The sequence below is a fragment of the Thamnophis elegans genome, chromosome 15 (assembly GCF_009769535.1).
Source record: "Thamnophis elegans isolate rThaEle1 chromosome 15, rThaEle1.pri, whole genome shotgun sequence".
Lineage (NCBI taxonomy): Eukaryota > Metazoa > Chordata > Lepidosauria > Squamata > Colubridae > Thamnophis > Thamnophis elegans.
Window position 1 is genome coordinate 14,389,256 of NC_045555.1, and position 22,924 is coordinate 14,412,179.

The following is a 22,924-nucleotide window of genomic DNA, read 5'->3' on the forward strand; positions in this document are numbered from 1 at the left end:
AAAAATTATTCTCTTCAATGGAGTTTTTTTATGTGGGAGATATTTTTCTGTCATTTTTTAAGGGTTTCAATTTGTATTATTTAACGCAGATTCTGAATACATGGCACTGCAAAGTTTGAAAATGCCTGCTTTAGAGATATTGCTGTAACTCCTGGGTTTTTAAAATCTTTATTTTTTATATATGCATTTTTAATGAGATGTTAGTATGTTTTGACAATTAATTGCTTTGATATTCTCATTTTGAAGGGGTCACACACTGAATGTCTGAAATGGTTGTTGTCCAATTTAAGTAACACTCCTGCGTTTCATCACAGGACCAAAATCATTAGATGCCTCAAGTGTATTTTTACAAGACAATTTCATCAAGAGTCTTATTCCAATAAAATCTTGAAAACTATGCATTTTATTTCCTTTCTTGGTCTGGCAACTCCAGACAGCCACATTGAAACCTTAGATCAACTGCCCAAGAAATTGCTCTTACAAAGTAGATAAAGTTATCATAAATCTTTGCTGCTACAAAGCTAATTCACAAAGTACACCAGTGTCTATGATAAATTTTGAAATGCTACAATAACTTACAGCTGTATATACAGTGTATTCTCACTCTGCATGCATGCTTGATGGATGTTGGCTTGTAAAACAGCAATTTCAGTGCGATAATACCATGAGAAACATTACTTTTCAGATGCAACCACCATTTTGTAAGCTGTATTGTTTTTACAAATTATGATAATTAAAATAGATGGCTGAACCCAGACAACACAATATTTCGTAATTTCAGCAGTACGTTTTCAATGTTTGGGTAACCTGATTTATCTAATGAAACATTTATTAGCTGCTAAAAACAATCATGTGTTTCCACCTTTAATTCACTCTATGCAAATATGCCCTATGGTTGTGATGGCGAACCTATGGCATGTATGCCGGAAGTGGCATGCAGAGCCATCTCTCCTGGCATGCCAGCCATGCCAGCTGCTTTTCTGGGTTCTGGCATGCACATGTACACCAGCCAGCTGGTTTTGCGTGCGCAGGAGCGCCAAAAACTGCAACATGTGCATGCACACGCCAGGAACTGAAGCCCAACTGCTCTTCCAATTTCTGGTGCTGCCAGGGAGCTGCTCTTCCGGTTTCTGGTGTTCACCTGTGCGCACGCTCCTGTTTCAGCACTCAGTGTTGAAAAGGTCGCCAACACTGCCCTATGGAACCTTATCAGTGGACTTCCAAGTAATAGATTTTATTCCTTGCTGTCTGATTAGGTGGACATGTGGTTTCCCTATTGAGCATTGTTGTTTAAGAGCTGATATCTGCTAGCAAATATAGCAGTATATATATTTCTATAGGTTTATAGGGGTAACAACACTAAACTACTCAAGCACAGTAATTTGAGATCTATTTAGAATGCCAATCTTCATAATTTGAGTCAGTTATTTTTCCACTATTGCCACAATCTGAATTTTCTGCTGTAATATTTATATAAAAGGAATCAAAAGGAATTTAATCCTAAACAGTTTATTAGTAGTGTATCCCCATAAATGTCAATGGTAACAATACCGTCCTACATACATTCATTTAGAAATCAACACATTATGTTCAATGGGACGTATTATAAGCATAAACAGATTGGCAAACTAAAAGCATACTAGAATTATAACTGCAGACGGGTTGAGCAAAACTAGGATGAAGTGTAGATGTTTTCCACATACACTGTGAAATATTATCCCCAGGATCCCCCCCTCAGAATTACTAGAAAGCATGAATTAAATTAGAAAAAAAACCATACAGATGAGTTGCTGGATGATTTCACCCTACATATGGTAATGACAGCTATTATGTTTATAAATTTCAGGTTCACAAAAAATATGCAATTCCTTAAAATGTAAAGCTAAGGCACACAAAATACCATACCAATTAATGTATATATCCAAGAAGCAGTAAACTGCTGGAGAAAATGATATAATATTGACTTTTATTATTTACAATTGTTACATAGTCCTCTATTTGAACTAATCATAATCTTTGAACTAAGAAAATGCAGCATATGGTTTTTGTTTTTTTTTACAAAGTTTGTTTTTAAAAATATAAAGATGGGGTTGTTTTTCTCTTATATACTTTTCTAAAATGTATGACTCCGGTTGTTCAATAAGCTGTTGCATAATAAAGATTGCGAGTGATATTGTGACTAAGTATGAAGATCTGATCTAAAATTAAGTTTGAAATCCATGTTTGATGATATCGGAGGGTACCTCTTGTACAATTATAAATCATAACAGGTTGAACTTTCTCAGCCCTCACCAAAGTCAGTGAAATTGGCTGGATTGCACACTCCTGATTTTAGTAGAACATCTCTACATCTTAATACTCAGTAACTTAGGAAAATTTCTCTAATATCTACAGTGTCTGCAAGATGAAATTTGTCTGTGTATGTATCAGCTGTCAAAAGTGGAAATGCACCAGGAAACATGAAGATATCTAGCACCAGTCTTGCCTGACATACATACATATCATTTTACACATGATCAGCATCACCAATAATTGCATTAATCACCTATTAAATGAGAAATGGAGAAAAAGGGGACAGACATCAAGCAGCATTCAAACATGCTGTTTTGTCCTCACTTTGCCTAAATGTATTGGTTCTGCTAGATAAAAATGTTATATGTATATGCTTGTTTGCATGGATGAAGTTGAGAAGATCTACTACCATGTGAGTGTGGTGTGATGATGGATGTCCTTGAAGCCTTTGACCAGTGTGGATATCTAGTATTACACAATGGACTATGTGAGTAACTGGAATAATTCCACATCTGAACTTCAGAATCAGAGTTGACAAAGAATAAACCAATTTTCTTCCCCAAACCTAATGCCTTTAATATATTTTTTACTTCCACTCCATAGATCGCCATTCAGCAAATTCTTTGGCGCAAGCTGGACAAACTATATAAATCAACTATTTTTCATTTTCCTGAATTATATTTTCAGATTAAACACAGAAGGGTAGACATCTATATAAAAGCAGCATGTCTAGATTTTATTAAAAAGCAGATCTAGAAATTTGTTACAGCACCACTAAAGAGTATTATCAAGTATGTTATCACAAATATTTTATTTCTGGTTATTCTGGTGGCACTTATGTACATCATGGAGCAGGAATAGGAGAGAGGGATGTAAAATCAAGAATTAACCTCATATGACTGCCCTGATTAAATTGGATTATTAGTAAATAGCTTCCTTCTTGTGTATAAACTAAAGGGTGTGTTTACTCACAGTGATAGCAACTGGCCAATTCAAATCACCACAAAAAAAGAAAAGCTGAGATAGTCTCATAATGTTTAAAATTAAGATGCTGTCATTAGGACAAATGGATGCTAGGTGATTTAATTAATTTATTATTTGGAATCAAGGTCTGGTTCACATCCACTCAAGCCTACTCAAATTGGGATTGGTCAAACTCACTGTTTAGCTTCAATAATGTTATGTAATTCAGACCATGGCATGGAATTAATTAAGACTGATAAAAGCCCTGGCATCCAGTTGTCTAAAATTATGATCTTGTTACTTATGGTAATTTCTTCTTCCCTTTTTTTCATTCCAAATGTACCAAATTCTCCTGATTCTAGTTGCCAGAAGTCCTGAGCTGTATTTTAATAGTTCTGCTTCTCATCGAAACTGAGAAAAAGTAATTTACACCACACATATGCTATTGTATCACATTTGAGATTTTTGGGATTTAATATTAAAAGCTACTATGATATGGATCATTTAAATGCTGCTTCCATTAACAAAGGATGTGGCCATTCCAAATGAAAGGTGCTAAGAAATGAGAAGCGGTAGCAAGATGTTGGGGAAAACCCAGCCATGGTTATATCTGTTCAGCTAGTTGGCAGTTTTCAGGTCTGCTGGAAGACATCATTCTGTCTCTAGTATTGAACTGGGAATTTCAATCTAGTTACGTTCTGTCTACAAAATGGAACTCTGCCTTGCACAACTCAATCCCTTTAGTCAAATCCCCATTTAGACTTACTATACCTTGGCAGTTGCCTTCCCTGGTTCTTGACTGAAACACAAAGTTGATTTGATCAATCCAGCCTTTGCACTTAGTAGTTCAACTAACAAACTCTGGTACATGAAGTGCAAGCTGGAACATTGAATAGTGTTCCCAGGTTGGAAAAAAATGGCAAACTCTCTGAGCCTGTAATGCTGCATGGGTTACCATTCAGAAAAGAGTATAATGCAAAGAGGAAATGACGTGTTGTTACATGGTTATTTTGCCACCAAGAAGTCGGACACTATATTCTGGATGGGTCTCCAACACAGACCGCTACCCATTACAGACCTTATTTCCTGGCTGGAGATATCAAGTGGGATGGGGAACTATGCATGTTTTGTGGAATTGATCACTTGGATATCTCAGTATGTCTTATTCAGCGGTGAAGGAGAGGAGAAAACTGATTATAATAATCAGATGTTTATTTACCTGGCAGAAAGCCCACTGAACACAATGGGATTGAGCTTCAAGTAAACCTGCCTAAACCAGGTTGATGGGCAGCTCCCCACTCAAGAACATTTTGGATGCATAATAAATTCAGATGTATCCTACACTGCTGATAGGGCAGAGCTCTTAAAATCCAACATGTTAACAAGGCATTGCAATTTATGCATTGAGGCCCTAGAAAAAATCTTTCCAAGTTGGGTGACTTCAAGATCTATGGAACGATATCCCTAGATGAGGCCCAATTGTATTGTCCCATAAAACTTGGAATGCCCCCTATGAGATAACATTTGCCCTTATTGCTCAAATTATAACTCTTTTTTAAAAAAAGACCCTAGAAATACAAGTATAGATAAACAACTTAATTTATTTGCAAATAATGAATTTTCTGGACTTTATTACCCTTTTTATTTAGAAACAAAAGCAATGGAAAAAAGAGAAGGGAAGATTCTAAAACCCAAGTATTTTCAATATCTATGAATTGATGTAGCAATATGGAACTTTATATAGTAAGAAAAATAAATTCCTTGGTAGAGAATGCACAAACCTTAGACAAATGTGATCCTTATACTATTTCAAGTTAACTTTAAAAAGAAAGTGCTTTTAAATATATATTTATATGTATTTACATTTATAACCTCCAATCATTACTAGTGATATTTGTTTGCATGTGAATGCATGTGGATCATACACACATGCACAAACTATACATACATGAAAAAATCTATATACAAATAAATCATCATTGGTTCTTTCTCCTTAAGCTGGGATTCACAGCAAGTGATTGGAAGCTGTAAGAGCAATGGCACCATGAAGAAATAAAATCAGCTTATTTTTAACTGTTCAATATGATTAAGCACCAAGAGCTGTGTATAGCTAATACTGTCTAACTTGATTTTACATAATAAAAGATGAAATCAGTTAAAATCTTTATGAAAAGTCTATTTATTAAACAGACGATTCAAAGCACCAAAGTATAAATTCCAAAAGGTAATAAACCAAGTAATTCAATCAGTTAATAATCTAGCCAAATTTTCTTAAAAGATGTGTGCATGCGTGCACGTGCATGCATGTGAATACACATGCACACACACACATACATATATATACACACACACTTGAGAATCACCAGATGTTAAAATTATAAAGTCACAGTTTAAAAACAAAATAATTTTTACCTCAGCCTTCAAAATGGTTGAGATGAACAAAGAGTAAACCATATGAGACTTTGTTCTTTAACAGCACCTTTAGGATTGTGTAACACTGCTCCAAGGCAAAAGTTGTGTTGTTGCTATAAGAGCTTATGCCCAATGGTTGTAGGGCCCTGCAACTTGTGTGAGGGCATAAGTAGACACCGTTAGAATATTCATGAGTTACTGTTAATGCTCTGCGAGATGGAATTTGGTTGAATTCATTTTCTTTGTAGAAAATCTCTTGGGTTGCATTGGTCTGATTTGCATTCTTGTCAGTGGCTGGCAGACCGGTGGCTTCAGTTCCTGATTTTCTAGCTTCCTTCTCTTTTGCTCTCTCTGCCATTTTGGCCTCCCACAGGGCTATCCCATGTTTTGGCTCATTTAAGTTTTTGTTGGTAGAAGACTAGAGAGATCCGTGTGGGATGGTTCCTGTTGGGCTTTTTAAGAGGCGTGGTGGCATGAAGTTCGCGCCGTGCACATTCAATTAAGATGGAACCATGGGATGGTGCTACAGCTACCCCACCAATGTCATTGTCCAAAAAGTTATGCTCGCTGTCAGACCACATTTCTTCTGCTTTTTCTTCAGAATCTGTGTGCTTTAAGAGCTGGCCGCTGGATCCGTTTTCTACACAACTTGGGCTTTGCCGTAATCCACTCTTTTGCATGGGGTGCTCTTGGGAAGAACCATTGCTAGAGACATCTTCTGGGGTGCCCAGTTGCAACATTGACTCACAAGAGCTAGCTACCTGGGACACAGAAGAGGACTTTAAGTTAACTTCACAATTTTGCTTGTTAACTAGTTTGTGTTCAGCGGTCAGGGGCAGATTCTCTCTGTTGTCTGATGACCTGGACATAGTCAGGTCTTGAAGAAGCAGAGGCACACCATTTCTCTTCTCATCCATCACAATTCCAGTATAATCACGAGTGGACATGTCAAAGTTATTATTACCTTTGGATGTCACGTGAGGTTTATTACTACTGCATTGTAAATACCCGTAGGGAGTAGAAACATCTTCTTGGCTATTAGTTACTGGCATTAGACTACCACTTAATGGAGAGCAAGAGATAAACTATCCAGTTTTAAAGGAGAAGATGGAGAACTTTGCTTCAATGGGGAGCAATCGGTAGCAATCCCTAAATTAGGTTTTATGCTTGGAAAGTATTCAGCTGTCTCCATTTTTGTCTCAGGTTGTACTATATTTATTTTGGTCCCTAAGGAGAAAAAAATAAATAAACTGGTTTCAAATATAAAATTCTGTTCCCCCCCCAGATGTTTGATAAATACATTCATGTTAATCCATTTTAATTAAACCCATTTTAAACTCATTTTAATTCCTCCTCAATGCAGACATGTTGCAGTTTGGCAACACATTTTCCCTCACATTTTCAAGTTATATTTTTTTCCAAGTTAGAAATTATTTTCATGAAAATGAAGATGCTTAAAACTTAAATAACAACAGCTTGCACACTGTAGAGGTATCAGCTGTAGGTAGAGGTGAGATCCTACTGGTTTAACAACTGGTTTGGTGATTGCGGGCTTCATGCACCTGCTCGCTTACTTCGCTCATGCATTTTTCCTTCTGCATTACTGCTGTGGAGGAAAACAACTGAGGCGTGGCAATCCTCTCTGCTGTGCGACTCAGCTGAGAAGATATAGGTAAGTAAAGCACAGGGGCAGGTGGGCGGGCCCACTTGCTCGTCGGAGCAAACCGGTAGAATCTCACCCCTGGCTGTAGGGCTTTGCCATCACGTATTTAAATCAAACATACTTTCATACTAGGTATAATACCGATAGTCCTCAACTAAGTACAGGTAATCATCAACTTAATAACAGTTCAGTTGGTGACTGTTCAAAGTTATAACAGCACTCTTGCACTCTTTAATGACACGATTCACTTAGCAAATGTAGTGATTTGCTTCACATCTGTGGCAAAAAAGATCATAAAATGGGGCAAAACTGACTTACTATTGCCTTTTTGGGGTCAATTGTGGTCATATTTCCAGGACTACCTGTGTATATATAGTACTGAAATGCTTTTGCTTTCAGTATTTTCCTTTGTTCAATTTTTATACTTTGCATTTTAGACACACAAATGTGAATGTCTATAACGGTGCCAAACTCAAGGCCCGGGGACCAGATCCACACCCCCCCCGGGGTGCTTAGATCTGACCCACAGGGCTGCCCTGCAAACAGCGAAGGACTGGCCCATGATGCCTCTGCCAGTGAAAGCGGAGCTCGTGGCCCTCCGAGCTCCGTTTTCACTGGCAGAGGATTGCAGGAAACAGTCGTAGCCGAAAACGGAGCCTAGGAGCCCATTTTCACTGGCAGAACACTCAGGCAACCACATGCACCCCAACATGAGTGACGTTCGCTGGCCATGTCCACCCTGCCCCCCCAAGGTCAAACACAACCCTGATGCAGTCCTCAACGAAATTAAGTTTGACACCCCTGTTCTATAACATACTCCTATCTATCACTATCAGCTATTATTTGAAGCTCTGTTGTACCTACCTGAACTTTGTGATGCTCTCTTAGTATTTTCTGGCAATCCATTTTTTCCCCTTACAGCAGCAGAATGCTTTTTTTCAGCTAAACTTTGCTTTTTTGCATCTGGTTTTTTCTTGGTTGCCCTACGTGGCTCAGCTAACATCCTCACTTCGCGGGGGAAAGCAGTTAGCACCTGGATTGCCCCAGTTTTAATCTTGGCTTCCAGCCCTTCTTCTGTGCCAAATTCATCTGTTTGTGATATTTTGTAAAGAGGCAATACATGAAGTTGCTCATCATTTGGTATCACACCTACTATACGGTTGTCTTCTTTTGTTAAAGTACAAACCTTGCCAGAAAGGGAAATAAGCAACTATTAATACATACATATACACAGAAATACACAACACACTTAATCAACTTCAGTGAAAACTATAAGTGTTTAAGCTAAAAGGTTGCAAAGACAATCTATTTCATCTTCCTTGTAATGATTTTATGTATGTTACATATAAAACATAACTACCTACCCAGAGAAGGTCCTCGTCTTACAGTCATTTGTTTAGTGACCAGCACTGAAAAAAGTGACTTGTGACCATTTTTAAACTTATGATTGCTGCAGCATCCCATTGGTCAAGTGATCAAAATTTGGATGCTTGGCAACTGTCATGAATTTATAATGATTGCAGCAGAGGTGGGCTGCACTTATGTTCACAACGGGCTCGCTGGTTGTGAGCATGCACGCGCCCTCACTTCACTCGCATGCAGCCCTTTGGGACTGAAATGGAGCTTCAAACATGCTGCTAATTAACTCAGGCAACTCTGGTGTGTACAAGCAGGGGCAGCACAGAACTCAGCTGCACAGCGAGGGCAGAGGGAATATGAAAAGGATAGCGCAGCCAACCAGCGATCACAGCTAAGGGCTCGCCCGAAGCCGTGTGACCCTGCAGCAGCCCACCACTGGATTGGAGTCTCTTGGGGTCATGTAATCATCTTTTGCAATATTCTGAGAAGCAAAAGCAATGGGGAAGCCAGATTCACTTAACAACCATGTTACTAACTTAACAATTGCAGTGATTCACCTAACAAGCGTGGCAAGGAAAGTTGTAAAACGTGGCAAAACAAAAACTGTCTTGATTAGCAACAGAAATTTTGGGGCTCAATTGTACTTGCAAGTTGAGAACTATTTATATAGTTTGTTTCTTGTACATGAACAGTAGGTTATTATTTATGCAGCCTGACATTAAGAGTACAATCCAATAAAGATCTCATGAAAAATATATTTGATAATTCTTGCAGAACATTTCTTCAACCTAAATTGAAGAAATGAGAAACAGAGTTCTGTTCTATTAGAAAACAATACAAAGAGGGATTGGTTTGATCATAAAGAAGGAATGTGCCTCAACAGGACCACCAAAAGCCAGTCATCCTTTACCTGGCACTCTTCAGATGCTGGACTAAAATCCCCCAAATCCTGTGCTGGGTGGCAGTCTGGGTACACTATCTAACACAACTGAAGAGCTGGGGAAGGTTGCATTGTCTTGAACCAGCCTGTACTGTGAAAGAAAAATTCCTCACCTACAGAAGCCCAGATAACGAAGGCCATTTAATGTAAGATTTCCTGCTGAATGGTGTGACTAAAAACACACATTTGTCAGGGGAAATGGTCAGAGTTAACCTGTCCAATAAGCCTTGTCTTGCCTGGGCTCCCTTATGCCGCTGAATTCAAAAGCAAATAACTGTGATGGCAAATCTGAAAAGCCAAAGGATTAGAGTTCCCCTTCTTAAAAATGAAAGAATAATGCATCAAACTGGTTTGGTGGCCCAATGGAAACCAAATGGACCAAATCTGGAGTCCCTGTATCGAATACAAGAATTTGGTGCATCCCAAGCTCCTCCTGGGCTGCAAGTCCTGAGTTCTGCCCCATGAACGGCAATTAAGAAGGCATTGGTGCTGCCTGGAGTAGCGTAATTCTTAAAGAGGAAGTGAGTCTAAGAGGAAAATGCAAAGGGGGCTTAGGGGAAGTAGGCAAGACATCTGGGACTTCCCAGGCCAAATCTGTCATTGACTAGAATGGTAGACAAAAGGCTGTGTCATTTCTTCCTCAACATTCCTCCATTCTTCAAATCACAAGCCTGCAAGGACAACCGCATCAGCACTGCTAAGTAGCTTATTTCACGAAGAGCAGCTCAGTCGAGGCTGCACAAAAGCTCAGGGAAGGACAAGAGATTCAAACATTCAAAGAGATTTCTTTTAATGCCCTCATTTATAACAGAGGGCTGGAGGTTCCTACCACAGTCCTCAAGACTCTGTATCCTGCCCCTAATTCCTGCATTAACATTTTCCACTGGAGTTTGTTTCACTCTTGTTCTATGACTGCGGCCTGCATTTTAGGTCTTGGCCACAATGATGGGAGAGACCCCCTAAGGAACAGATTGATCAGCAAATGCTAACCATCCAGTCGGAGAAGCCGGCAACATTCCTGCAGCTCAAGGCTGGGAGCTGAACGTCAAGGCTCACTGCTAAGACCTTGAGGAATTTCCTGGATACTTGACTTGGCACAGCTTGACTAAGCTGTATCCAACCTAAGGACCTAAAGAACCCATACAATAAGTTAGGTAAGAAGGTTTACTGCCTGCTAGGAAGAAGCCGTAAAATAGTTGATTGTCTTCTGTCAACATGAAAGTGAAATTCCTTTTTTATTCCCACCGAATTCTGATCCAGATGCTGCTTCTTTCTCCCACCCACCCATTCCTTTTGTTTCAGCGATATTTGTGCCCTGCACTTTTTGGCCTTGAAGCTCAGGGGACTGACATCTCTGCCCTGATAAATTATTTCCAACAACTTATGGCATTGTAACTAAAGATTTAGAAGTGAATTTTGTACGAGACTGCAAAAACTAACTCTCAAGCAATATTTAACCTCAGTAACCAAGAAAGTTTATTTAAAATAATTTATTGTACAATCATTGCACAATCATGTCATTTTCCAAATTTCACTTACCACAGTACTTCCATTGTGCATGTTGTGAGTATCCTTGTGTGCGTGGGCACAGAAATCAATGCAAGCTGTCACACCAGAGAAAGGCCGGCCTTTCTTGCTCCCAAGACGACAGTCAGGACCCAGATGCTCATTCTCCACCTTAGAAAACAAGGCAACAGGGTCTTATTTCAGAAACAGAGTAAAGCATGTTGTCAACATCATTACAATCAATGCATTTATACATAACTACTGATAACCTGGCACTGCCCGGTATTTATTATCACAACCCTCCTTCTATGAATGTCACCGCAATTTCTAATGTTGGATTTTTCCCCTTACCAGGGGGAATCCCCTTGTGGAGCACTGTAAAACTGTTACCTATGGCAACTCCACAGTGCTGTACAGTAGAAGCCATTTAAGTCAGTACGGTAGAAGCCATTTTAAGGCACAACAGGCTGTATCTTAATAGAACACACCCCTGCTTTGTTCGCAAACCAAGGTAACACCAGACGCCAAGTTGCAGTTGGACCGTTTATTAGCAAACTAACATAGAACTACAACAGACAAAAAGAGAGGCCGTCTGATGGCTATTTTTAAGACCGCTATCGGCGGCCAGCCAATCTGCGGCTACGTTTAGCGTGCCTGTTCCCCGGCGCGCTGGAACCAATCACCGAAACTCGGCTCAGCCCAGGTCGAAGTCAGAGGACGTAACACACCCCGAGGGATGTGAGGGGTTTCTTACCCCCACAGTTTTTGTTTCCGGAGTGTAAGTAATCTGTGTACCAAGTTTGATTGAAATTGCTCGAGGTGTTCCAGAGTTATGCTGGAAACACACACACAGACACACACACAGACACACAAACAAACACAGCCATTTTTATATATATATATGAAATATTCATCAAACTACCTGGTTGTGGAAAGCATCAGGGGCAAGTTTTTGATATAATGGAGCCACATCAGTAGCTAAAGTCTGCAAATTGTTTTCCAGATTTTCTTCCTGGAAATAAAAAGCAATTACCCCATAATTGCATTGTTTATGAATAAAGCAATTAGTAAAAGCAACCTTAATTGTAGCTTATATTTGATACTTAAGTTTCCTACTGTAATAGTAATACTATCCATATATTTAAAAGTAGGTCAGACAAAGAGAAAATATTTCTTTCTTCTTTGCAAGGAAACCATTTCTTAGCCCAACAGCTATTAACAATGTTAGAAAGCCTATCAGGTTGGCCATGAAATAGTGACTTTTCTTCCTTCAATATACTGAATACAGGTAGTTCTTGGCTTATGACAACAATTGGAACTGGATTTTCCATTGCTAAGTGATGTGGTCATAGAGCATGACCACATCGCTTAGCAACAATTATCCCTGAAGTTCCAATTACCATTGTAAACTGAATCCCATATCCCTTTCTACTGGGGTCCTACAACCACAATTGATGAAGAAGCTGGCAGGAAGTTGCAAATCCCAGGCCAGCAGGCATTTGAGTGACTTCTGCTGTGTGAGTTTGGGGGGGAGGGATTAAACAGTGGGCGTGGGATGCAGGGCAGGCTTGGTGACATTTGGGAAGAGAGTGTGATGATATGAGAGAGTGTGTGAATGGCATGCAGATCAGGAAAGGTGCATGGAGGTATAGCATGGATCTGGGAATGTGCTTGAGGCTGTGGCATGGATCAGGAGAATGTGTAAGGGTGCAAGTGTATGTGTGTGGCATGTGAAGGTGCAGAATGGGTTGGGGAGAATGTATGAGGTTGTAAGGGGGTGTGCTAGATATGCAATGTGGCTTGGGGAGGTCGTGCAAGTGTGAAGGACAGGTGGGGGAGAACTGAGAGCCACAGTATTGTTCTGACCTAGGCTTCCCAAGAGCATGAAGCAAACTCCTTGTCCCAACAAAAAACCCTTTTATTAATTTACCGTGAATTCTGCTAATTCACATGAGCAAAGTCTTTTAAGGGAGGACTTATAGTCACACTTTATCTGGCTTGGAGAGCTGCCAGGCCAATATCTGCAAAATGTGGCAAGGAGCCTCGGAGAGTCAGGAGCCAATTAAGTGAACTAATTGTCTCCTGCAAACTCCATTCCCCTTTCACTCTTCTTTTATTTCCTCTGGGAGGGGCTATTCATCGTCCACCTGTGGCCTTACTCCCAAGTCGATTCCTGTTCTTTAACTGTTCCCTTCGTCTGGCAACTCTGCGCATGAGCACACTGGGAACAGGCTCCAGCTGTTCGTCTGCCTCACTGATGTCTGACTCTGAAGGTAGCAGATGACTGGCATAGAGCTCTGGCACCTCTCTCTGCCTCCAACACAGAGCCCACGTCAGAGCTTTCCCCAGACTCCAGGACTCTCCCATGTTCTTCCCCAACCTCCTCACAGTCCAAATCTGCTGCCAGCTCTGCTGGCCGCTGGTGGGCCACAACAAGCATGGCTCAGGGCAAGTACATGAAGGCCAGGGACAGTGCACAAGGGTTAGGAATGTGTTAGGGAATGTGTTAGCAATCAACCAATGGAATGCCTTGCCTTCAGAAGTGGTGGAAGCTTCATCACTGGAAGCTTTCAAGAAGAGACTGGACTGCCATCTGTCAGAAATGGTGTAGAGTCTCCTGCTTGGGTAGTGGGGTTGGGACTAGATGACCTACAAGGTCCTTTTTAATCTGTTAAATTCATGGAGGATGTGAGGGTGTGTGTGAGAGGCACAGTAACTCTTGGAAAGTGTGTGGAGGTATAATGTGAATTGTGTGTATAGGCAGGGAGAGTATATGTGGGGCTAGTGCACAGGGTATGAGGCATGGTGAAGGTTGAGGTGAGTGTGTGATGACTTGAGTGTTGTGTGAGAGGAACAGGTGAGGGAAGGTGCTTCGGAATATAGGATGGGTCAGGGAAGGTATTCAGGGTGATGGAGTGACTCAAGGGCCACTGTGAGGCTGTGCAAGGGGTGTCTGTAAAGCTTGGATAGTGTGCAGAACGATTGACAGCACAACAAAGGCTGCAGGAGGCTGTGCAGATGAGGGAGGTTTACCTCTGTAATGGGTGTGTGATCATGGGGTGCTGCAGCAGGTCAGAAATGCTCTGAGGATCAATCACAACCTCATTTGTTCAGCACCATCATACTTTGAATGGTCCACTGAATGAATGGACACAGATGAAGGACTACCTGTATAGAATTTTAAAATTTGCTACATAACTGACAATACAGCTATTCAACTTGCTCTTTTTTGTTCGTTTTCATATTGTGTTAAAAATAATTAGAACTGCTCTAAGAGGATTATTTATTATCCTCAGAGGAGAAGAGACATAAGATGGAAGATAAAGCAAGAGGTTCTTCAAGGGACCCTTGGAGTCTAAAAATGGGGACTGAGTAGATCCAACTCAACCTCTTTCAAGAAAGAGGCAAAAAGGAAAAAAGCACAAAACAAATAATAATTCAGGGGGTCTACAACCACGGCAACTTTAAGACTTGTGAAGTTCAACTCCCAGCATAGCCAGCTGGGAAATTCTGGGAGTTGACATTCACAGGTCTTAAAGTTGCCAGGGATGGACACCTCTGCAATAAATGCTTTAAATATATATTACTAAGTTAGGCTTCTGGCTAACAATAGAACAACAAATAGGTGGCCCATTTTGTACTTGCTAAAGCCAATATATCAGTTTAGTAGACCAATATAGAAGCCTTAGAAAGTATGAGATTCAGTGCCCAGGTAACTAACAAGGCTAATCTCACTAAGTAGACATGGACCTGTCTGGTATTTGGGAGGGGAGAATTTCAGGAAGTATTTTCAGGCTGTAAGATTGATTGGAAAATTGAAAACACATATTACAAGAGGGATAAATTGACCCTCTATTATTCCCAAAAGAATTCTTGAAATGCACCCATCAATTCAACCACGGAAGTGAATGACTCAACAAGACTTTTACATTATAAATATTTAGGTTTGGAAAATATCCCATTATTTAAAACAGAGTAATATCCATTAATAATGTAATGAGGTAATAAAAAAGCAGAAGAATATCACAGGTAAATTTACACCTTAACCTATGCACAATGTTCAAAGGAGTCCTATTTCTCAAGCTGAACTTACTATCAATTTTGGCTGTAACCCTTGAACAATATGTTTCATTAGATGGTTACACTTTTACTATAAAAACAAATGAACAAAAAACCCCAAGAGCTTAAGTTTCTCCCATCCAGATCCTGTGCTGTGAATAATTGTAAATGTGGTTTGCTGAATCTTACCACCCATAATCTGCAGTTTATAGACTGATTGGATTCATTCATTCCATAAAATTATCTCACCATAATTCTACATGATGCTTTGAACCTGGCAAGCTATAAGCAAGTCATGGTTCAAAGTTAACTCACTTGTTATGCTAGAAAGCAGAACAAGTCATAATTAAGCAGAACAGAAATGAAAGAGCAGCTTTAAATTCTTCTTTGTACAGCAGGAAGAGGGCAAAGGCAGGGGGCAACTGCTTCTTGTATCTCATTCTTTTTTTCTTTTAAAATATATTTTATTGTTTACATATAAATACATTGAATGCAGTGTAATTGTCCTGGCATTTCCTTGCCATAAAAAGTGAAGACAAACAACCTATATACTACTTTGTTTCCCCGAAAATAAGATAAGGGACTTATTTTCTTTTGACTCCCAAAATAAGCGCTTGGCCTTATTTTCGGGGAGGTCTTATTATTTTTGAGGTGCAGGAGGCAGTGAGCGTGGTCACCTCATGGCTGCTTTGTGTTGCAAGATTTTTGGGGAGGGCTTTTTTCAGGGGAGGGCTTATTTTAGCGCATGCGCTCAAAAGCCCGATTGGGCTTATTATCTGAGGAGGTCTTATTTTTAGGGAAACAGGGTATTTTAAACAGTGCTAGTGTTGTACAGTTATTTTTGACCGTCATATTCTAGAATATCAACTTATCTATCATTTTAATACCTCCTTGAGCACTATTGAGCAGAATAAGTAAATCACAATAGCACAAATCCACATAAGTGTGTTACCTGTCCAAAAATTATTCTGGACTACTTTCTAGACAACAGATGTTTCTAGTTTTATCTCTATACTACAAGCTATTCTTACCTAAAGAGCATAATTTTATACTTCTTTACATTTAACCTCATCTCACTCCGTCCAGGGGTTCAAATGATCCATATCTGTCTTTACTTTCAATCTATCTTCTTCTGCATTTGCATTCTATACCTCCTAGCTTTATGCCATCTGTAAAATGATCAATATTAATATTAGCTAAAATAGAAGGTTCTAATAAAAACAATGACAAGGAGAACTTTCATTTGTTTGCTCTATGACTTTTTGATCACCCGAAATAATTGTACAACCAAGTGCCTGCTCCAGGAGTATGTACTATGCTGGAAGTTAGCAAACGTGTACATAACAAGAATTGGCATTTGTGAAATGTTCCATATTTAAAAATAAGGAACTTTTTTATAAAATGGATTGCTCATATACATTAGTCACTGTGAATGTGCGCATTCAATCTTAAAAGGAAAATAAAAACATACTCTTAATTAATTTTAAGAGGCGAGATGGCGCAGTGGTTAAGAGTGCCGTACTGCAGGATACTTCAGCTGACTGCTAGCTGCAGTTCGGCAGTTCAAATCTCACCAGGCTCAAGGTTGACTCAGCCTTCCATCCTTCCTGCGTAAAATGAGGACCCAGATTGTTGGGGGCAAGAGGCTGACTCTGTACACTGCTTAGAGAGGGCTGTAAAAGCACTATGAAGTGGTATATAGGTCTAAGTGCTATTGCTATTGTCCAGCTTAGTGTACCTGCTCATACTTGTCAGTTTTTTGACAGATAGGAAGCAACAGGTGAGGCTAGGGAAAATTACATGTGGTACCTAGGCAATGAGCCCCAAGGGCTGAGAGCTGTTTTCTCTCTATACCAATGAATGCACCTCAAGGAAACCCTCTGTTAAATTCTGAAGTTTGCAGATGACATAAGGGTCATTGGCCTCATTCGAGTTAGTCATGAGTCTGCAGCCTGTATATATAGACGAGAGGTTGAAAACCTGGCCCTGCGGTGCAGCTATAACAATCTGGAGCTAAATATGCTTAAGGCTGTAGAGATGTGGATTTTAGGAGCAGCCCTTCTATTCTACCACCTCTTACCATATTCAATAGCACATTATCAGGGCTTGAAATGGCCCCTTAACATTAGAACCATCATTATAAGGCACAACAAATATTCTTCCTGTGTCAATGCAGGACATTCTGGAGCTGTTGATATGGTTTTACAGAGGAATTTTTGAGTCGGTCATATCTACTTCTATAACTGTCTGGTTTGGTGCAGCAAGTAAACAGACAGGTACAGATTCCAATGAATAGTTAAGACCGCAGAAAGAACAATTGCAACCAGCCTGCCTTCCATAACAGCCCTTTATATTGCGTGGGTCAGGAGGGCTGAGAAGATATCTGCAGACCTTTCACATCCTGGGCATAAACTATTTCAACTTCTTTTCTCGGGCACAGAGGGCCAAAACAAGTAGACGCAGGGAGAGTTTTTCCACTTGGGCCTTCACTCTGCTGAACAACTAATGCTCACACTGCTGCCTAAAGCCAGTATGTATTTACCCAAGTAGTATGGCTGCAACATTATTATTATTTATACTTCTTATTATGAAGGATAATACTTCATACTTCCCCCTCCTATTGGCATTCTTACTGGTGTATTATTACCAATAAGAGCCGTGGTGGCACAGTGGTTAGACTGCAGCACTGCAGGGCTAACTGACTGCTCACTCCAGGAGTTCAATTCTGAGCAGCTCAACGTTGACTCAGCCTTCCATCCTTCTGAGGTGGGTAAAATGAGGACCCAGATTATTGGGGGTAATATGCTGACTCTGTAAACTGCTTAGAAAGGGCTGTAAAGCACTATGAAGTGGTATATAAGCGCTATTGCTATTGTTATGATTATCATTAAATCTGTTGCTTTGCATGTAGACTGAGAGCTTCTGCACTGGAGACACATTCATTGTGTGTCTAATCACACTTGACCAAATAAAGTGTTCAATTCAATGTGTACAAATTGGTAAATTATGGTGGATGGATCAGAGTAATGAAAGCATAGCATTTTGGAGGTGACAGGAACTGAGATTTTATGTGCTTACTTACATGTAAGACAAGTCAGTACAAGTGATTTACTGTGTATGAATAGAACTTGCTCGTTGTAATGCTTAGCTTGCTCATCTAAGCCACATAGAGAGGATGTAATCTAACGTGATTCCACTCATTCTGAAAAGCTTAAAACATTTATAATGCCTGTGCACTTAAACCGTAGCATTAAAATTTGCATTATGGAAGAAGGAAAGAAGAATACTTACTTGGGAGTGATCATCTGTGAGAAGTCTAAATTTTCTGGGGATTTTGCTTCTGGCAAACTTACAGCCATTGTAATACATGCTCCAAGAACAGCCAAATGAAAAGGATGCCCCACATGTCTCTGGGTCGAGACCTTGACAGGCACAAGTACGACTAGAAAAATTAACCAAAAGTAGGTAATCAGCTAGTTGGGCAAGATCCTCATCTTCAACAAATTGATGCCCCAAATCTCTGTCAATCTAACATATACATTGAAAGCTAACATCTGGGGAATTCTTAATTTTAGATTAATCTGTGTTATTTTGAATGGAATAGACTAGACTAGAGCAAGACAAGCATGTAGACCACTGGCTGCTTCTGATTATGACCAGTGTAAGAATCAATCAGATCTGATGAATCTCATGCTGCAGGCTCAAAAGTGGCTTTTTTCTCCTTTCCATCACAGGGTAGACAATCACTAAACATTTAAGGCTCTAGGGCAGTGTTTCTCAACCTTGGCAACTTGAAGATGTCTGGACTTCAACTCCCAGAATTGAAGTCCAGTCATCTTCAAGTTGCCAAGGTTGAGAAACACTGCTCTAGGGCTTTGCCAAATACCTTGTTGCTATCACATCAGATTCCTCAGCCATTGCTCCCCAATCAATTATGGGTGGAAGCAATAACACTTCTCTATAATCAACTTTAATACATTTTTCTGTAGCTTGAATTTAATATTACACAATATTACTCCAATAGAGGTGGTCCTTAATTTACAACTACAATTGAGCAGTGAGACAGTTGTTAAGGAAGTTTTGCCTATTTTACAACATTTCTTCCCACAGCTGTTAAGTGAATCACTGCAATTGTTAAGTTTGTAACACAGTTGTTAAATGACTGGCTTCCCCACTGATTTTAATTGTCAGGTCACACAAAGGATCACGACCCTGGCAATTGTCATCAATGAGTCAGCTGCCAAGTGTTTGAATTTTGATCACGTGACCACAGGGATGATGCAACAGTTGTAATTGTGAAAAATGGTCATAAGTCACTTTTTTCAGTGCCTATGTGACTTTGAAAGGTCATTAAACAAATTGTTGTAAGTGAAGGACTATCTTCAGGCAAAGAGGCCTGAAGGTAGAGCTACCAAAGTGAATAGATACTGTTAATTGGGTTTATGAGAAATAAATAGTGTACTTCTTTGTGGCTGTGTATTTTTTTCATTTTTAGATCATATAAAAAAATAATAATGACTGTGCCATCACTGAGGCAGCTTCAAATTGCGTTCCATACTTAGTTGCTAGTATTATGGAAGACTCAAACATGTGTAGTACAAAGCAAGTTTGTTTCGGTTGTAGAAGGTTCACTTCCAGAAAATGACTGACCATTCCTGGAATTATCAAATTGGGGCCTTCTAAGAGAATGTCAAAAAATGTCCTGATTGGAATGCAAAAATTTGCACCAACCTTTCCAGGATTAAAGTCGGCACACGACTACATACTTTAATTTGGCTGCTCCGGTCAGTAGGAGATTAAGTAAATAACATACATTTATGTGAATTATTTAGAATAATGGCCACATCAGATAATTAGGTTTCTTCAAGCTTGGTTTCCAACTCAAATCAGATTTCAGTGCCGAGAACAAAGTACTGAAGTTTTGTTAGGATAGGAATAAGATACAAGCCTGATTTCAGGCACTGTATTAAACAAGCCTGAAAGGGAATTTGTAAGATTTAATTGCAGCAGCTGTCATTAAAAGCAATTTGGAATGATGAAGCAGTGGTACACTAGCACACTGTTTCTTCACATTAAGAAAGAGTTTCAACTATATTGAGTTTATATTTTGCCATCTACAAAAAATGTAGAAAAAATGTGCTTCATTCTATTTACCTCTAGAAGACATCAAAAGCAAGATAGAAAGCTGTGAGTAACAACAGAGGACATTCTTTAAAAAATGAAAGAAAAATTATATTTTCATATAATCTGTTTTTGCCTGGATAAAAATAATGAAAAATGAGAAAGTTCATTTTGGTCCTCTTAACACATCATACCCAGAATGCTATCTGCACTCTACTAAAAAATTAGAAATTATTGTGTGCTTCTTTTTCAATTGTAATGACCATAGTGAAGACTGTCAATCAAGTAAAATTATTAGTCTCTCATACATCCCTTATATTTTAAAATATGCTCATACTATGAAATATTTTAAAGCGTACTTACTCTTCATTTAATGCACATCTACGGCTAGTTGGACAGCCATATTTTCTGAGACTCTGGGTCAGTTCCTTATACAATGTGTCAGCAAGAAGGTGAGGAATTCCTTCCCAAGCCAAAATAAGTATCACAATCACAGCCGTTTGGCAGTGATGTCCTGCACGCTGACGAACTAAGCACAGCAATTTTTCTTCATCACCACTTCTCCGTATCACCTGGAAGACAAAGGAAGGGTTTGCAGATTAATCATGGAACATCCTAGAATGGAAATCTAGCTATTATCTCTCTAGAGCTATTGGCTCTCTAGAAAGAGCTATAAGGATCAGCAAATTTAAAATAGATGAGAACACGAAATGAGCACCAAGCCCTATAGTACACATTGAAAGGCAAGGACTTTAATCACCTTGTCACAGTTGCTACTCTCATGTTTTTGACACCCACCTCCTCTACCTCAAGGACAGTCCAGATTAACAGAGTTGGAAGGGACCTTGCAGGTCATCTAGTCCACCACCCCTGCCCAAGCAGGAGACTTTACCTAGGATCAAACTCACAACCTCTTGATTGTGAGGCCAGAGCTGTAATTGTCTGTCACAAGTTTTTTCCCCTCTTATGGATTTCATCAATCTTTCACTGGTTAATTAATCAGAAGATATCATAGTTTGAAATCCCTTTCAGACAGTTCTTATTTCTGAAATTCCAATTATATAGTTTTTCCTAAAATAAGATCAAAACACACCAAAAAACAGAAAACTGCAATGTAACCTACACACTTAGCAAACCTCTTTTCTTTGTAGACAAAATTTTGGTCTACAAAATAGTGTATCCACTAATTTTTTTATCCTCAAGTATTCATTCAGCCCTATTTGCATATTGCTGTTGTCAGGCCTGCAGCCATCTTTTCTTTTGGATCTTTGGCCTGCCAGGCTTTCTATTATTCTACTATGGGTTTTTTATTGTGGGAAAATGGGAGGGGGGATTGTAGGGAGTTGGATGCTATGTTAGATGCTATGTAGCCATAACAAAATTCTTTCTAGAAAGCCAAGGTCATCCTTTGCCTTTGCACCTCTAAACCTGACAGGAACTGGATGGGTGGAACTGCCAGCATGGCAGTGAAAGATTGGACCATGTGAAGGACTTGTGAGTGTAGGGGCAAGATCTTGAACTTTCAACTGGATGGGGAAAACTGGGAAGCTTTCAGATTCGGGTTTTCCCAAATGTGCCAATATGGCTCTCTTAATAAAGTGGAACTTTGAGGAATGCTTTGCCTTGGACTCTGATTTAATTTTGGATGCTATCTGGAACCCTGACAGCTGTATCTACTTGCTTATTAGAAAATAAACGTTAAACTTAGAAACAGACATATTTTCAAAAAGATGTGAACCTGGAGAAAGGCTGCTTCAACTACATCACATTTCATTTAACTTTCAGAAAATCTTATCATTCAACCGTTTGCAAAATGCTATCCATTAAACCAAGTCAGTAACAAAAGATTTGCAATTGAACCAGACAGGCCTGGAAGGATAAATCACATTTAAGACAAAGGTCACAGAGTATTCAGTGCTGCTGGATCACAATGAAAAAGGTTGGCATCATCAGGAGTGCAACGAATCAAAGTAAGACTTGCCTAAAGTGACGGCAATTTCTTCAGACAATTTTTTCCCCACATTGACAGTGTTTAGCAAGCATGTGCAGGATTGGGCAGCTTTTCTCAGTTAGTATCTCTTTGGCAGGCTGGGACTTCTCAATAACAGGGGAGAGAGGTATCCTGGGATTCAATAGCTCTCCTGATGCAATTTCCCCCCTCTTAAAATATCATACATTTCCCTTAACCTTTAAAAGGAAGCACAGTTTCCCACTTTTTTTGCCATCCCTTTTGGAGAAAGACAGGTTATAATTCTTACTATTTCATCTATGCTTCATTTAAAAAACAACAACCCCAAATCTATCATTGAAAAGAAACAAAATTTAAAATTACATGATGTATACAGATAGTCCTGGACTTACAACAGTTCATTCAAAGTTAGAACAGCAGGAAAAAAGTCACTGTTTTTTCCACACTTACGACCATTGTAGCATCTCCATGGTCATGTGATCAAAATTCACACGCTTGGCAACTGGCTCCTATTTATGAAGGTTACAGTATCCTGGGGTCATGTGATCACCTTTTGCCACTTTCTGACAAACAAAGTTAATGGGAAGCCAGATTCACTTAACAACTATGTGACTAACTTAACAACTGCAGTGATTTACTT

At 39.5% G+C, this 22,924-nt stretch overlaps 1 protein-coding gene across 1 annotated transcript in view; it reads right to left on the bottom strand.

Annotated features, from left to right (window-relative positions):
• Positions 1–2,855: 2,855 nt before the first annotated feature.
• The window catches only part of LOC116518714 (methylcytosine dioxygenase TET3-like), a 34,237-nt gene continuing 14,168 nt past the window's right edge, over positions 2,856–22,924 (bottom strand). Inside the window, 9 exon segments of the mRNA XM_032232229.1 lie at positions 2,856–5,854; positions 5,856–6,074; positions 6,076–6,728; positions 6,731–6,894; positions 8,195–8,516; positions 11,169–11,306; positions 12,058–12,147; positions 18,486–18,636; positions 20,679–20,887. Coding sequence (XP_032088120.1) covers positions 5,791–5,854; positions 5,856–6,074; positions 6,076–6,728; positions 6,731–6,894; positions 8,195–8,516; positions 11,169–11,306; positions 12,058–12,147; positions 18,486–18,636; positions 20,679–20,887 — 2,010 coding nt within the window. The 3' untranslated portion in view covers positions 2,856–5,790.